Source organism: Mercenaria mercenaria, chromosome 13, assembly GCF_021730395.1.
Source record: "Mercenaria mercenaria strain notata chromosome 13, MADL_Memer_1, whole genome shotgun sequence".
In the NCBI taxonomy this organism is placed as follows: Eukaryota; Metazoa; Mollusca; class Bivalvia; order Venerida; family Veneridae; genus Mercenaria; species Mercenaria mercenaria.
Genome location: NC_069373.1, coordinates 57,251,080 through 57,269,375, shown reverse-complemented (window position 1 = coordinate 57,269,375; position 18,296 = coordinate 57,251,080). Strand labels below are relative to the sequence as shown.

At 35.1% G+C, this 18,296-nt stretch overlaps 1 protein-coding gene across 1 annotated transcript in view; it reads right to left on the bottom strand.

Annotated features, from left to right (window-relative positions):
- LOC123528705 (inosine-5'-monophosphate dehydrogenase 1a-like) overlaps positions 1-18,296 on the bottom strand; it is a 79,903-nt gene that overhangs the window by 16,312 nt on the left and 45,295 nt on the right. Inside the window, exons 3-10 of the mRNA XM_053520915.1 lie at positions 12,101-12,104; positions 11,171-11,269; positions 9,701-9,737; positions 7,436-7,525; positions 3,863-4,006; positions 2,571-2,715; positions 1,823-1,966; positions 769-852 (exon numbers count right to left, since the gene is read on the bottom strand). Coding sequence (XP_053376890.1) covers positions 769-852; positions 1,823-1,966; positions 2,571-2,715; positions 3,863-4,006; positions 7,436-7,525; positions 9,701-9,737; positions 11,171-11,269; positions 12,101-12,104 — 747 coding nt within the window. The remainder of the gene's footprint in view (positions 1-768; positions 853-1,822; positions 1,967-2,570; positions 2,716-3,862; positions 4,007-7,435; positions 7,526-9,700; positions 9,738-11,170; positions 11,270-12,100; positions 12,105-18,296) is intronic.

Sequence of the window (18,296 nt, the reverse complement as noted above, 5' to 3'; positions counted from 1 at the left end):
ACAAATCTGCCTGTGTAACTCAGTATTTTCCAAAGACAATGGACCTATATTCTTCATTTCTTTCTTAACAGATTATATAAATATATATTTAAAATCATTTCTCTTGATATTTTAACACAAAGATTTCATCTGATGCATAATTTTCAGCTAATCAGTCAACTGGAACAAACTAACATTGCTTTATTAATCCTGCAATTCCTTATTTCACTGTACTTATGCCCAAAGAATACACATACAAACACAAATTGTTTGTTTGCCTTTGTGCTACACGGACACAGTCCAAGCTATATGTCCACTTTCTAGTTTCACTTGTGGAGGAAGACCTCAAGTGTCCCTCATAACATTATTTCAGGTACAAGCAGGCACCAGAGTAGAACCACCGACTTTCATGCAAGCCAGATGGATGGCTTCATCACATTATGACTTAAACCCATACAGATAAAGGACAATACTGATTATATGATATGAAACTTTACACTGAGGAACTATATGGTACTTTAACTTCAAAATTTTCTTATGAATTCCTTTAACAAAAGCATTATGCAACAAATAATATTCTTTATAGCAAAAAAAACCAATTTAGTATGGAAAACTTAATATAATATTGAACATCTACAAAATCTGGTGATTTTAAAATGAACAGGAATTCATTAACTAATATAAAATGTTCTATATCTACTCTTATAAGAGTTACATCTTGTAAGCTCACGATCTTTTTGCACTAGATTAAGACCTAATGAAACGCAAGAAAATTATTAAGAAACTCACGAATGTAAATTGTGAACTCCTCCCTCAATCTGTGCTGAAGTGGTTCTTCTTTCAAATTTCAGCTCTCCAGAATACATCATAGATCTGTACAAACAGAGTATTGTATGATAAGATGAAAGTATTATAATACCAAGGCTTGAGGATTCAATGTCATTATATACAAGAGGACCATGATGCCCCCATTGTGTGTATGTAAGTTTATTTATAGTCGCCACCAGTTACCCATATGGGCTACTCCTCCAGAAGACTGTTACTAATATGAGTAGGAGGATAGTGCCTGAGAAGACGCTCCAATTCCAGAAGCTTCCATGGTTCTTTAATGTGCCAGGTGTAAAGCACCCATACATGGTACTCTTACCCCAATGTTAGTAATTTTTAGTTGGAGGAGCGGGGGCTCAAACTTACGATCCCTGGTTTCGTAGTCAGTGTTACCACTGCTGGACTACTGCGTCCGCTCTAGTGATATCCAGTCTTAAGATGTTCTCTGTAAACTTAATGTTAAGGTATCTTGGCTGATCACGACTTTCTACATACAATGAACTATTTCATAGACAAAACCAGTCCTGCTAGCTCTATTAAGCATATACAGCAGAATTACAGTCGAAATTGTTCATGAATAGACCTACAGTAGTATTTTTAAGCCTTCAACTTCCATTCACGATTAAAGAGAACACAACTAGATGAGAATCTAAATATGAGCCACGTCATGAGAAAACCAACGTAGTGGCTTTGCGACCAGCATGGATCCAGACCAGCCTGCCCGTTGGCGCAGTCTAGTCAAGATCCATGCTGTTCACTTTCAAAGTCGAGAAAACCAACATAGGGGCTTTGCGACCAGCATGGATCCAGACCAGCCTGCCCATCCGCGCAGTCTGGTCAGGATCCATGCTGTTCATTTGCGGTTTCTCTAATTGCAATAGACTTTGAAAGCGAACAGCATGGATCTTGACCAGACTGCACGGATGGACAGGCTGGTCTGGATCCATGCTGGTCACAAAGCCACTGAAGTTGGTTTTCTCATGGTGCGGATCATATAATCAACGATAAAACTCACCTTAAATGAGACAGACTTTTTGAACCAATATCCTGACAACCATGTTGAACACCTGCGATTAAGTATGGTACAAATTTGTGGATGGACCCTTTATCTTGAATGGATCCTGAAACTCCTTGTGCCACTTTTAATTTATCACTCTCGCTGAAAATAAATGCAGTAATTTAAGAAATGGATAACAGAGACACTTCTGAGCTCATTTAGAATCACCATTTTACTTGTAAACATTATAAGCTACTTCACCTCCCCTTATTTTCTGTGGAAACATACACGATATAAGGCCAACAGTTCTTGAAGTCTACCGACGTATCACTGCCTTTAATTTTTCTTAAAATATGGTCACTCTGAAGTTCTGTATTACCATTTCACAAAATGTTAATAAACATAATTGACCTTTACCCCATTAATTGTCTACAATAATGCACATATTGGTACCCGGCTTGATAATTATAACAGATCAGAACCAATTCTTGAAATGCAACCTTGTCATTGAAAGAGCTTGTAACTTTTCAGGCTACTGTACAACCTTGGACTGGTGTACAAAATTGGTTTTCTTACCTTCAGTCTTGGGACTGGTGCGCAAGCTCAGTTTCATAATCTTGGGTACTCAGGCTGATGTACAAACATGGTTTTATTACCTTATATCACAGCAGAAATGTCCTTGTCAGTGGTACTTCACCATCCAACTTCTAAATTTTGTTAATGATTTTTACAAAGTGTAGTAATAAGCCTAAAAGAATATCCTTACCTAAAATATCTGCTCTGACTAGCTCTGTGTTTTTCCATGGCATCTAACGATCCCATTCCCCTGTACTTTTTTAACCGAACACCATCAGCAAAGAAATATTCACCAGGTGCCTCAGATGTGCCCGCTAACATTGAACCCATCATCACTTAAAAAAACAACATAGTCTTCTACTATACACCTTTTGTTTCACAAAATTAAGTGTTATATCAATTAAGCTCAACAGTCTTTTTTTACAGTTTCGTAAGAATTTAATAACTAGCAATACTATAAACAAAAACCTTTATTCTAAATTATATAACTACCTATTCAGTTTCACAAAAATGTCTGAAATGTAACTGAAATTATCTCATATATATTTTCAGTGTCTACTTAAAATACAGAGATGCCTATCTTTTTTCAATATTGGTGTGTGACATCCCTGACTTTGTAATGTCATCTTAATACTTGCATTCATTAACAACGCTACTTTCAATTTTAGTCAAGCCTATGTTATAATGCATATATAGATGCATATGTAGTACAAAAGTTATTATGTATTTGTTATATGTACTCGTTCTTTTGCAAAACACTACAACACTAAAGTAGGGAATAACATTTCTTGATACCAAATTAATAACCTATAATCATAATATCCTTCAAATCTGAAAATCTTATCATCAATAAATCACAGACAATGACAAAAACTTTCCGGGACATCTTGAAATCATGCCAGTGTTAGATTATAATTAATCAAGACAAACAGAACAATGATCTTGATTAGTCACGGCAAGCCCTAAAGAAATCAATAAACCGTACAATGATATATACAACAACACACAGACGGTTTGAATAAATTGCGTAGTATCATGCAAGCAATTAAGATGTTAGTCTGCATACATTCCAACTTAAACCTGGCTAAGATGTCAAAATCATTCTAAGTAAGGGTTTTTATTCTGTCAATAATGTGCAAAATGTCCCCTTAAATAATTCTCCTCGGCATCATTCCTGAAGATGTATGTTTACTACTGTAACAGACTTAGTTTTCCTGGTGGCAAAGTTCAGAAACTGGATATTCCAGCCTTTCTAGAGTGAAGCATATCAAACTGCAAGCAGATTGACCTGTAGGAAAACTGAATTTTCAGGTCTTTCAGTATCTCCAGTAAAGGCTTAAACCTAATAATGCCTGTAGATTGGACAATTTTCACTTTTGTGATGTGAAAGAGAAAAGACATAAATCTGCTATTAAAGAACCTGCAATACATAACAATTATAACAATCATACTTCTCAGTTTAGTTGGGAACAATGTACATACCAGTTGAAGCACCTAATGACAGAGCCTTAATGAGATGACCGACTGTTGAGATTCCCCCGTCCGCTATCACAGGTACGCCAAATCTTCTTGCATATTCTGCTACCTTATATACAGCTGTCGCCTGTGGGCGTCCAACTGCCATTACTACAATAAATTGGAATGAAGTTTATTTTCATAATACAACTTGAAACGGAATGAATTCTGCCAAAAATTAGCTGCTGTTTTTTCTTTAAATACCAGAGCTATTAAACTCCTCTGCGAAAGTATATGATTGCACTTTTTGCATTAATTACAATTAAGAAAACATATTAATGTATTTCTTCACTGATATACCTGTTTACACAACTTCATACTGTTCAACCTAGTTTTTACCAAAAACAAAATCACATTTTTTTTCTAGCAACCACAACTGATATTATTTAATATTAGTTAGATACTTCTGTGGGAAATATCCAACTTTTCACATAAAATCAACCAAAAAAGAACAAGGGGGCCTTTGGGCCCTGTGTCGCTCACCTGGTACCATTCCCAAAAAGATAGACGTTTCAAACCAATCTCATAGAACTGCTAAGGTTTTAAATTTAGATAAAAGATAAATGGGGTAATTTGTCAAAATTCAGCAACATTATTTTCACTGTTTGCCAAGTTCATCTGTTGAGATAAATGAAATTTCAGACGTACTCATTAGTTACGGGATATACCCTTTTTTTATTTAAAAAAAAAGGGAGAAATTTTGAAAAAAAACAGTCCAAGTATCTACCCATTGTCTCAGTCCAACTAATACAAAAATGAAATTTCAAATAAGTCCAGTAAGGATTTACTGATAAAATCCTTTTTTGATTACAATCGGGGAGGTAAAAGAATAAAATAACCGAACCACAGGATCTGACGGGTTTTCGTCATGGAACCAAAAAATTTAAAAGTTTTGAAGAATTTGGAAGTTTGTATCAAATCAAACCATACAGAAGTCTCTATAGGGGCTGCAAAAGACAAAATAGCCAATTTTGGACCTTTAAGGACTATAACCGGGAAACCCAGAGGGATCGGGCCAGTTTAAAAAAAGGGAAACCAAAGATTTTGGGGATACAATTTGTGTGCAAGTTTGGTTAAAATAAAAATCAAATCACAAGAAGCTGCTATTGTGCAGAAAAGGGTCAAAATAGCAATTTTTGGCCCTTCAGGGCCAAAACCGGGAACCCAAAAGGCCGGCCAGTTCAAAAAAGGGAAACCCAAATCTTAGAAACACAAGTTTTTGTGAAATTTTGAAAAAATCAAATCAAAAATGACGCTATTGTGCAACAAGGTCAAAATAGCAAATTCTGGCCCTTTCGGGGCCATAAACGGGAACCCAAAGATCACCATTAAAAGAAAGGAACCAAGATCTTATGGTCAAAAAAATTTTTGTGCAATTTTTGGTTAAAAAAAACAAAAAGAACTCTTTTGTCGACAAGGTCAAAAGACAATTCGGCCCTTTGGGGGGCCACACTCTGAAACCTATATGGAATCGGGCCAGTTAAAGAAAGGAACCAAATCTTAGGGAACAAGTTTTGAAATTTTGGAAAAAATCATCAAAAAAAAAAGCTGCTATTCAGAAAAGTCAAAAAGCTAATTTTTGCCCTTTCGGGGGCCTAACCGGGAACCCAAAAATGGGAGGGGACCTTCAAAAAAGGAACCGAGATTTTATGGATACAATTGTGGCAAGTTTGGTTAAAAAAAGTGAATAAAGTATTTCCATGCAATACAAAGCCCCCTACTGGAAGAAACCTAATTTCTCTACGCATTTAAAAACATAATGAACTGATATCTGTCAAAGTTAAAACAATATTGTACTACTATACAAATTTTTAAAACAACACATTTGTTTAAAATGTGCATATATAAAAACCCCGGGTTGTTTTTCAATTGAATTTTTTTGGCTGATTATAAAATGTTATCATGTAAGTTTTTTAAGTAACAAAAAAGGGGAAATTTAAATCTTTAAAAAAAAAAAAAAAATCTATTAAAAAGTCCACAAAAAAACTCTTTCCCAGGTAGAATAGGTCAAAATACACCAAAAAATTTGGGATTAAAAAGCATCTGACCCAGAAAAGTGTCTCGATTTTCCCTACCGCCAGTAAAAAAAAAAAGTTACAATAAAAATCTTTTTATAGTAATAAAAAAGGGGACGTAATTCTAAAACGGGTCCTCAGGGGGGAAACATTTGGCCAAGTTAATCAAAATCCTCCATGCATGAAGAAAAATTTCCGTACAAAGTCTTTCTTGTTTTTGACCTTTTGACCTCAAAACATGACCTTGCCCTTTAACCGGGACCTGGTTCTTGCACAGACTGTGTCTCACCAGGGGAATTGTGCCAACTGATATCAAATCCTGCTTTGCATGACAAATTTAAGCCCGGACAGGAAACCCCTTTTGACCTTTATCCAAAGTGGCCCTTTTGACCTTTAAGCTAGGGTACTGGGTGTTGCGCATGACACTTTGTCTCATCATGGGAAAATTTAGCCTAAAGAAACCCCCTTGAGGGGATGACAAGTCGGATGGGACAGGGAAAAAACCTTTTTGACCTTTGACCCCCAATTGGGAACCTGACCTTTGACTGGGGGCCAGGAATTTGCGCATGACACATCGTCTCTCATGGGAACACTTTTGTTTAATGAAATTAAAATCCTTAATAAATTTCGGTTATGGACCGACACAAACGACCCTTTCACTAGTTAACATTTGACTGCTAAGTGTGACCTTGACCTTTGAGCTGGGGGTCTAAAAGTTTCCATACACATCGTCTTATTATGGGGTACATTTGTGCAAGTAATTTTAAAAAACCCCTTCATAGATGGGAGATTTAGGGCCCGGGAAGGAAAAAACCTTTTTGACCTTTGACCCCCAAAACTGTGCCCTTTGACCTTTAACTGGGGGCCCGGGTTTTGCGCAGACACGGTCTCCTCATGGGAAACTTTTGTGCCAAAAATATTAAAATCTTTTCAGGGAGGGAGAGTTATGGACCGGCAAAAAAAGCCCTGTGCCCTTTTACCTCCCAATTGGACCTTGACCTTTGAGCGGGGGTCCGGAATTGCGCATGCGATCATCTCATCAGGGGGGAACTTTGTCCCAAGTAATATAAAACCCCCTTTCTGGGAGGGGAAAGGTTTTGGACGGACAGGAAAAAAACCCTGTGACCTTGACCCCAAAATGTGCCCTTGACCTTTGAGCTGGGGGTCGGGGTTTTGCGCAGACACTCGCTCACATGGGGAACATTTGTGCCAAGTAAATTAAAATCCCTTCAGGGTACAGGTTATGGGCCCGGGACACGAAATTGCGGACGCGACAGAGGGAGGGACGGCAGACAGAATGACGGAAAAGTGCTTCCAATAGTCCCCGAAACGTTTTAAAACCAGTGGGGGACAAAAAAAATCATAAATAAACCACTACCCGTGCAGCAAGAAATTGTTGAGGGAAACGGACTGACACGACGCACAACAAAGGGGTGATCCAAAAGCCACCTTGTCACTAGGACGGGTGACAAAAAAACAAAAACTGATACACAAGTATTTTAAAAGTGTGAAAAAAGAGCCAAACCTTCCTGTGGATGCAAATGGTCCACTACCCATCCCACGGGGAGACCGTCTACACCCGCACAATGAGATTCTTTGCCTCCCGTTTTCACAACTGTAAACAAAATTCATACATCAGATTCATTTTTCCATAATACGTAGCAAATTACACTTTCTTAATTATCATTTTTATAAAACCCAATTTATATAGCGCTTACTCTGATAAACATCTCCATGGGCCCTTTTTACATATGAAAACGCAGCCACACTGGGGGGAAATTTCATCCTCTACTATACTAGCATCAGCGCCGCCAGGGAAGAGTGAATAAACCCACGAACAATGAGAGAAACCCTTTTTTTAATACAGGCCTGTCCCCCAACTTAGCCTATCTCTTTGCAAAAAGACAGTCTGGTTCTTTAACGTGCCCCGTTTTATACACCGATACACGCGAATTTAAGTGGGAGACACCAAGGCACTCAAATTTTTCCCGGGGATACTTGTTTTTAAGGAAACCATATGATTACATTACCTTTTTTTACCTAATTTTGGGGGACGCATAAAAAAATATTTTTTCACTCCCAAACTTATTTCCTGAAAAAAATTATTTTAAAAAGTGTCCCAAAAATAGGACACAATAATCGTCATCGGAACACCCCCACCCACCCGTTGAAAGCGGGAAAAAAAAACAACGATTAGGAAATTTATTTGTGAAAACAAAAAATTGACCTTTTTTTCACATCAATAACACCCCCCAAAGAGCAAAAAAAGTGGTCGGTATCATGATTTTAGAAGGGGAGATAAAAGCGGTAATTTTCCCCCCCCGAGATTTTCATGGCATTACGTCATTTTTTCGCGCCTGTTTGAACATCACTTTTTACCCGTACCGCCTGGGTTCTTAAGTGCTGAAAGTAATCAGGTTTTTAACAATAAAAAAAAAAAAAGCTTTGAATGTGCAATATCCCCGAAAAAACTGAAGGAAAAACGGTCAAACTAAAATACGATATTTTACCTCTGTGACCTATTTGCCGTAAAGGGAAAATTTACAAAAGGTTTTTAGAAAAATTTTTATTAAAGGGTTGGGTTCAAAAAAAACATGTACTTTTAAAAAATTTTCCCTTCAAAACTTTTTAAAAAATACGCACAACATCATTATTTTTGTTTTTAACCGCATTTTCATTACGTTCACGAGTTTCCCGAACAAAACTGTTTTGCCAAAAATCGTTTTATTTCATATTTTAAATTGCTCCCGCCTTTTCAATTTAAGATTTTTCTTTCTGTTTTTTTGTATTTTCTGGTAAAAAAGTCTGAATTTTTAATGCCCAAATTTTGTACATTTTTTACTTTTAGAAAGAAAAAATTTTTTAAAGACCGCTTTTTTAAAATTTTTGCAAAAAATTTTAGAAAACTCGACCGTTTTTTAAGAATTTGCCACATTTCTGTCGAACCTTTTAAAATCGTTAAGAATTCAAACATATACTTCTCAATGGGTGTTGAAATCTGAAGCGAAAAAAAAAAAAGAATGCGTGACGCGCGTTTTTTGTATACTGCATGAACAAAAGAAAGGGCGTTGAATTTTAAACAAACTAGTCCACGTGCTCGGGAAGGAAAATTACCGGGCATGGCTTTTTTGATACTGTACGATTCGCGGGAAAATTTCCCATCAGGGTAAATAAAAATAAAAAAATAAGGGAAAAGGGACCCCCGGCTGCAGCAAAAAAAAAAAAACAACACTTTCTAGAAAAACAACACAAAAATGTAAAAAAAATACCTTGGTTCTTAAATTTAAATTTAATTTAAACGATAAAACACATACAAATGTATAATAAGGGTAGGGGGGTTACATCTTAATCAGTACAAACCTTAGTCCCAACACTTGGGGACAAAAATACGCGAAAAAATCATTCCAAAAACTAGGGCAAGAAAAAAATTATTTTTCCACATTTTTAGGGTGTCCCAAGATTTAGGGTGTCCCAACACTTAGGTGAAATACGGTATATTATATTATAAATCATCAGATTATCATTAAGTACATTTATAATTATAATGTTAAAGCATTTTTCAGAATGTTTTAAACAAAATTTAGGGGTATTAGCAATGAAAACAATCTACTTTTTTCAAGTTCCAGTCTTGTCATGCTTAAGAGAAAAAATTTTTAAAACAACTCCAAATTAAAGCCCCAAAATTTTAAATAACCTTTTTCAAAACATTAGACAGACTTAACCCCTCTGCATATACAGGGAAGAAAAAAAAAAAATTTCATCATTTTAGATTTAAATTGGAATTACTCACCATTCCCACCTATCACCTGAAGATCTGGGAAACGTTTCTTTAATGATTTGATCATGTCTATTTGATATATGGAATTCCCGGGGAGACAATCCGCAAAACGTAATACCATTGATAGAGGGGTAAATAAATTATCTAAGGGTTTTTAACATTAATAAAAAAAAAAGGGAAAAATGCTGTTACTAGAGAAAACCTTTTATCCATTTCAAAAACATCAACATCTAATTTTAAAAAGGGAATTATCTTTATCCCCCCCCAAAATTTCACCTGTATTCAATGTGCCGATTCAAACAAATACTTTAAAAGGGGATGGCAACAAATATTCGTTCATTACAAGAATACCAAAACAAAATTTCACTACTCAAATTTTGGGAAAAAAAATATAATCAATAAAATTTAAAAACCAAAAAAAAAATCAAAAGCCAATTGCCACTTCTTTAAAAAATACAACAAAAATTGCTTCTGTTGTTGTCAGACATGTTTTTTTGTTTTTACGTGCAAAGGGTTGACATCATTTAAAACCTTATCGATCCCCGCCCCTGCATCTAAAACACCTCATTTGATGAAAAAATTTGTTCAGTTTTTTAAGGGAAACATTTCAAATGAAAGCAATCCCCCCCCCTTTTTAAAGATTTCACAACCCATAAGAAGTGGGCAAATTTTTATATTTTGGGGAAAAACCCTTTACTTACTGAGGGTTACCCCTGAAGAAAAAAATAAAACCTACATAAAATGTAAAAAGGGCAGAAAAAAAATTTTTTATACAAGCGATGAGAATGATTAGTCAGTCTTAATTCGTCAATGTCCGAATTGCTTCCATGGTAAACAAAAGTGGAATAAATGCAGGTCGCTGATTAGGGTATGATAAACACCAAGTATTGATCTGTTACACGATATACTAATTTCAAATATTTTTTTGGGAAGGGTTGACCGAAACCCGAATACAAAAATTGTATTCGTTTCCACCCTAATTTTTATACAAACAAAACGATACAGTACTATGATGAAACAAATAAAAACATGTCTCTAGGGAAATTCTGAAATTGCCTTAAAACCCTGATCTTGACACTTTTTTGTGTTATAGCGGGAATCAAATGCAAGTAATCACATTTAAACAAGGGGAGAGCCTGTTTACGCACACTGTCACATGTTCCACCTAACGCTACAAAACAAACAAAAAACTTGTTAAACCATTTCTGAAAAAGCACACTTTAGTCCAACTGGCATTCAAATATTTTAAAATTTTTTTTTTTATTTGATATGCAATGACCATTTTCATAAGCACAAAAATCACTACTCTGCACATTCACTGACATTAACAAAAAACTTTTCACGACAGTAACAATACACATTTCACTGACAAAAAAAACACTTTTTCACTGACATAACAATACTACATTTCACTGACAATAACAATACTACATTTCACTGACAATAACAATACTACATTTCACTGACAATAACAATACTTACTATGACAATGAAATCTACACCAGCCCCGACGAGAGCTTCGACCCGAGGTTTGTCTGATTCATGTGTACTTACTGCGCCCCAACCCAAAAACCCTTTTTCCTGAAGACAAAAAAACATGTTTAAACAAAAATTTACGTCTTATATTAGCCCTCTCATTTTCTTATCCTTTGCAATCCTTTTAAATCTCAGAATCCCACAAAGCCGGCAAGAATACGGGGGGTGCATTTTTTCTTTTGATAAACAACCAACCATAAGTCGGCTATTTTTTTGCGGGGTTGCTTTCAATGTTTCCAAGGATTTTCTTACGATCTCACTGTCTCATAGAACTCCCTCAATCTTGTGTAAAAAATAAGGGTTTCACTTTTCATTATCGATCATCCCATAACACCCTGTAAATACTCACCTCTCCCCAATCTTGCTAAAAAAAAAAAACCCCCCCCTTTTTGGTCAATTTTGAAATAGATTAAAAACACTGGATCGAAGGTACTTGAATTTAAAATCATTGCTAAAAATTTTTTCCGCCTAAAGAGGCCAATTCATTAAATTCTTTTTTGCATTTTTTCATTTCATCATTTCAATTAAAAAAAGTATGATAAAAAAGTAAAAGTATTTACTTTTTCACTTTAGATGCTAATGGAAAATTTCCTGTTTTTTTTTTTGTGTCGTTCGGAAATCAAAGCACCAACCCCATTCTTGTTAGAATTTACCTGAAATAAAAATTATTAACTGAAAAAACCCCCAAGGGAAAAAATCCAAATCCATTGTTCTTTCTAGCACATGCAAACTAAATGCCACACCGCTCTTTTTTTTTTTCTCAAAAAAAAAAGAATTTCCAAAAGTTAGTCAAGAAATTTATGTAAAGATACTGAAATCAAGAGATTGCATTTTTGTTCCTTAGTCCTATTATTTTTTTAGGGGACCCACACCAACCGCCCTAGTAAAACAATTTTTAATAATGCCTACAATCTCTTTCAGAACACTTTTTTGAATTGACAAAAAACTAAGAGATTTAATTAAACAAAAGGGAAACAAAACTAACACCCCCTTCCAAGGAATCACTTGTTCACAGGTGAAATACTTGGTTACAAGGAATCCCCATTTTCACAAGCGTAATCACTTAGCAAAAAATAAACTTTTTTTAAAAGTTCCGAAATCAGCTTAGTCACAAGTTTAATCACTTGTTCACAAGGAAACCCAATTTCAAAAAAAGGGAATCACATGGCACAATGTAATCAACAATCACAGGTGTAATCAGCTTTTTTCAAAAATGTAATCATTTGTTCCCAGTGAAATCACTTGTCACAGGTAAATCATTTGTTCACAAGGTAAACAGCTTGTTCAGGTAAAATCATTTGGGTTACAAGTGAAATCACCATTGTTCAAAAGTGTAACAGCTTAGTCAAAATGAATCTGTTTGTTAAAAAGTGACCAAATCAGTTTTTTCACAAGTGTAACAGCATGTCAAAATGAAAACAACCCCAGTTTACGGTTAACACTAAAACAAAGGGACCAATGGTCCTGAACGCCACCTCCCACAGCCCAAAAACAGAAGATCCATTGAAAAAAGGCTTCAAGAGGTCCCCAAGGTTTTTCATTATTCCAAAGACCATTTTTAAAGGAAAAGCCCGTTTTTGAACTTGACCTGATTTTTCAAGAGACATTCTCCCCAAATTTCAGAAATCCAGAAGAGTAGGCCTCAAGAAGGACAAGGTTTTTCTTTTTTTAAAACACGACCTATTTTTTGACCCACTGAACCAGTTTTAAAATTTTTATCAGAAAACACAAGGAAACACAGACAAACATGAAGATCCATTGAAAAAAAAGCCTCAAAGGGGCAAAAGGGTTTTTTCATTTTTAGCCTACTGACCATTTTTTTGACCGCAGTTGACCCATTTTTTCAAACCGACCTAATACACAAGAGAAAATCGACCAACCATACAGACCCATGAAAAATATGGCCTCTAAGAGGTCACAATTTTTTTTTTTATCTGACCACTGCCCATTTTTTTGAGGGAAAGTGACCCAGTTTCGAACTGACCTGATTCACAAGGTAACCTTTCTGCCTTTTTTTAGAAAAACCATTAAAAAATTTGGCCCTTTAAAAGGGACAAGGTTTTTTTTTTAAAGCCACTGACCTATTTTTTGATTGCATTACCCTTTTCGAATTTGACCTAGATATCACAAGAGACATTAAACCCAAACTTTCATACGACCCATGAAAATAGGGGCCCTCTAGAGGGGTCAAAAGGGTTTTTTTCTATTTTTTGACCACTGACCTAGTTTTTAAAGGCACGTGACCCTTTTCGAACTACCTAGAACATCAAGTTGAAAATTCGCCAATTTTCATGAAGATCCATTAAAAAGTACGGCCCAAAGGCACAAGGTTTTTCATTTTTAGACCTACGACCAGTTTTTTGATCGCAGTTGCCCAAATTTTCGAACTTGACCTAATAACACAAGATGAACACAAACCAACTTCAAACAGTTCCCTGAAAAATTTGGGCCTCAGAAAGGCACAATTTTCTATATTTGACCTAATGACCAGTTTTTGATGCAGGGACCCAGTTTCGAACGGGCCTAGAATCATCAAGGTGAACTTTCTGACAAATTTTATAACATTCATTGAAAAGAAAGGCCTCTGAGAGGTCAAAAGGTTTTTTCTTTTTAGACCTACGACCTAGTTTGACCGCATTGCCCCAGTTTCGAACTTGACCTAGATATCATCAAGATGAATTCAGACCAACTTTCATACAATCCCTGAAAAATAGGGCCTCTAGAGAGGTCAAAAGGTTTTTTCATTATTGACCTACGACCTACTTTTTGATGGCCCCATCCCCAGTTTTAACTTGACCAAATAACGGCAACTTTTCGACCAACTTTATGAAGATCCTTGGGAAAAGTACGGCCTCTAAAGGGGTCACAAGGTTTTTTCTTTTTTTAGACCTCTGCCTATTTTGAAGCACTACCCATTTTCGAACTTGACCTAGATATTCTTAAGGTGAACGTTCGCCCAAAATTTTCATGAAGTTTTTTATGAAATATAGGCCCAGAGGGTCAAAGGGTTTTTTTCTATTTTAACCTACGACCAAATTTTGACAGCACGGACCCAGTTTTGACTTGATCAGAATCACAGTGAACATTCGAAAAAATTTTCAAAAGATTTTGTAAAATAGGCCCTCAAGAATCAAAAGGTTTTTCTATTTTTAGACCTACTGACCATTTTTTTTACAGCACGTGACCCATTTGAACTTGACCGATATCATCAAGGTAAACTTTTCTGACCAATTTTCATGAAGACTTGTGAAAAATTTTGGCCTCTGAGGGTCACAAGGTTTTTCTATTTTTAACCATGACCTAGTTTTTGATGGCATGTGACCCAGTTTCAAACTTGACCAGAATCACAAGGTGAACTTTCGACCAACTTTCAAAAATCCCATAAAAAAAGCCCTCAGAGTGGCACAAAAAAAGAAAACGGACGACACACGGACGCACGCAAACGGACGGACGACGGCGCCGGCACACAAAAGCCACCTGCACTTTGGACGGGTGAGCTAAAAATTAAAACAGCTTGTTCGCAGGGAACAGTTTTTCCCAAAAGTTAATCAGCTTGTTCACAATGTGTCAATTTTTTTTCAACATTCACAAAAAAAATAAAAACAATTCTAACGAAAACCTTCACTATTTAACCCTTTTTTGTTACGGCAATATTTGGTCAAAGTACAAAATTTTCCGCAAAACTGAATTCACACAACAGAAATATAAAGGTCTTTACCATTTATAAACTTTATTCAAAACAATTTCCAGAATTTTTTAACATACAACTACAGCTAAAGGGCAAATACACACACGAACCATAGTTACCATTTTAAGAGTTTTAATTCTAAAACAATTCTCAAACAAAATTAAAACAATCAGAGTACAAACGAAGACATATACACACAGTCTAACAACACACTTAACCGGGGGTTTCCCAACTATCAATAAAAGAAGCACTCAAACTTTAAAGGAAAATACAAAACTTTCCCTAATAGACAGAAATGAAAACAAGTCAAACCAAACTTAAATAAACCCCCTTTTCAGAAGTGTTTCAAGAATTAGCAATAAAATCGAGGGATTATCATTCTTTATCAAGCAAGTAAAAGCCAAACATGATTCTCATTATTTGAGGCAAAAACCCGGTACCTTTTAAGAACTTTTTTAAATTTTTTTTGGTTTTTTTTAAGAACTATTTTTTTTGAAATCACACTTGAAGTCCAAGTCCAATCAGTTTTTTTATCAATCATTTACAATTTCACTTTGATAATTGTGATAAAATGCATTCCAAGATCACTACAGGTGCATACAGGTCCTGTAAGTGACCAAATAGCATATTTTCAATCATTTTCATTTTTCTGTGTGAAATTCACTTTTTCTACACAGCAGGTTGCTGAAAGAAAAAATTTTTCAAAGAATTTAGGGGAAAAACAATATTTTTTTCCCAAAAAAATGTACTTTTTTTTAAATCTTTTTTCAATTTTTAATTTTAGTCATTTCAAAGAGTTTTCAAGGGCTCTAAATTTAAAAAAAGGGCTTTTCAAAGGGCTAGCAAACCTTTAAAATGTGTTTTTTTTTTCTATCTTTTTCAGCCAAAAAAATGCCACCAATACATGTTTTTTACATTTTTTCAAAGACAAAGAATCTTGACTCATAAACGACACAGAATCAGTTTACATGCTAATTTTTAAAATAAATACCCCATATAATCACAACAAAAATTTGTTATTTCAATGAACACAAAAATTTTTTAAAATAAAGAAAAGGCGATTAAAAAAGGGAAAAAAGGTATATGGGCTTTGGGAACGTTGACATAGAGTCTGCCCCTTTCTCACAAGTGAAGTACAGAATTTTTAAAAAACATTTAACCCAATGTAACCAACCACCATTTTCTTGGCACAAATTTATCTGAAAGAGAATTTTTTAAATTTTTTCCTGCAATTTAAGTATGATTTGCCAAAACAGGGGATTTATAACAAAAGGTATGAAGGCCCGATCGCTCCCCCGACCTATTGCCTAAAGATCATCCAAAATATTTTCATTAAGAATGGGCTAAATGTGGGCCCATAAAGTGTTAACTAACTTTCCTTTTTTTGACCTTACCTATTTTTTACCCCATATGACCAGATTCGAACCTACCTAAAGATCATCAAGATTTAAAATCTGACTAAGTTTTTGAAATACAGCATAAATGGGCCTCTAAAAGTTAACAAGCTTTTCCTTTGATAACCCGGTGACCAGTTTTTGACCCCACATGATGCAGATTTTTTAATTGACCTAAAGATCATCAAGATTAACATTCTGACTAAGTTTCATGAAATACAGACAAAATGTGGGCCCTAGAGTGTTAACAAAACCTTTTCTTTATTTTACCCATGACCTATTTTTTTACCCCAACCCGACCCCAATTTAAACCGACGAAAAAATCATCAAAATTAACATTCTACCAAGTTTCATTTAAAACAGTCATAAATGTGGCCCTAGATGTTTTTAAAAGCTTTTTTATTTACTGACCAGGACCTAATTTTTTACCCTACAACCCAATTCTAACGGGCTTTTATCATCATAGAAAAAACGACCAAGTTTCATGAAGAACAGTCATAAATGTGGTCTCTACAGTGTTAACAAGCTTTCCTTTTATTTTACCTGGGGCCTAGTTTTTTTCCCAGATGACCCAATATCGAACTCGTCCAAAATTTAAATTTTGGTAACATTTTGACAAGTTTCAATAAAATCGGGCAAAATTGTGACCTCGAGTGTTAACAAACTTTTCCTTTTTTTTAACCCGTACAAGTTTTTGACCCCAGATACCCCTATCGAAACCCCAAGATTTTATTTAAGGGGGAACATCCCCAATTTTTATTAAGATTTGGGCCCAAAAAGTGACCTCTAGAGTGTTAACAAACTTTTCCTTTGATTTGACCTTGACCTGTTTTGACCCCCAAGACCCAATATTTGAACCGTCCCGATTTTTATGAGGGGAACATTTTACAAAATTCTCAAGGTAGGCCAAAAATTGTGACCTCTAGATGAAAAAATCAAATTGTGACCCGGGACACAGGGCACACAAAAGCTTCCATAAGACAGCCCCTGACTTTTTTTCAGTTTTTGCCTGAATTAGAGCTTTTCCAGTAAAAAAATTTAAAAAAAACTTTTAAATAAAAAGTTCTAAGTTAAAAGGGGCAGACTCTTAAAAAAAATCAAAAAAGGGGTTTTAAGACTGTTTCCCAGGGGTAACTTCGTAGAAAAAAATTATTTTTAAGTTTCAACAAAAGCCTGAATCACATTTATTTTGACCATAAAAACTTTAACAAAACAAATCTAAGTAACAAATTAAGTAACAAGAGGGGCCCTGAGCCCAAAACCCACCTGTTTTCATTTCACTTTTCGGAAAAGAAGGGCCCCCCATAAAAATATTTAATCCAAAGGGCAGGAACAACAAAGGGCAGAAATTTAACCAAAAAGAAGAATTCTTTCAAGGGAAGAATTTAAAATGCACCTAAAAAATTTGGGGATCATCCATTTTTAACCCCAGAAAAGTGGTCTCGGTTTTCCCCACGGCCAAAAATAAAAAAAATTTCTAAAAAAGCGAAGTAACGTTAAAAAGGGAAATAATTAAAAAAAAAAAATTTTTAAGGAACAAAGAAGGGCCTGCCAAATAAATCTGTTGACATAAAAGAAATTTAGATCATATCTTCATTAGTTACGGAGATACCCCCATTTTTAATTTGAAAAAAGGGAGGTAAATTGATATAAAATCAGTCCAAGTTTTAAAACCCTATTTTCTCATCCAAATAAGACAATAAAAATTTCAAAAAAGCCTTTTAAGGACTTACTGAATAAACCATTTTGATTACAATCAGGAGGGAACAATAAAAAAAACTCGGAACCTACGATTGGATCGAATTGCAGGAATCTAAGATTATTTTTTTTAAAAATTTTTTAAGTTTGTATCAAAATAAAAAACCCAAAATTTAAGTCCAAAAGGGGCAAAAGCCAAAAAAGCCAATTAAAGGGCATTTTGGGCCAAACTCGGGAAACCCTAAGGAAATTTAGCCAGTTCAAAAAGGGAAACCCAAAACCCTTTTGGTGA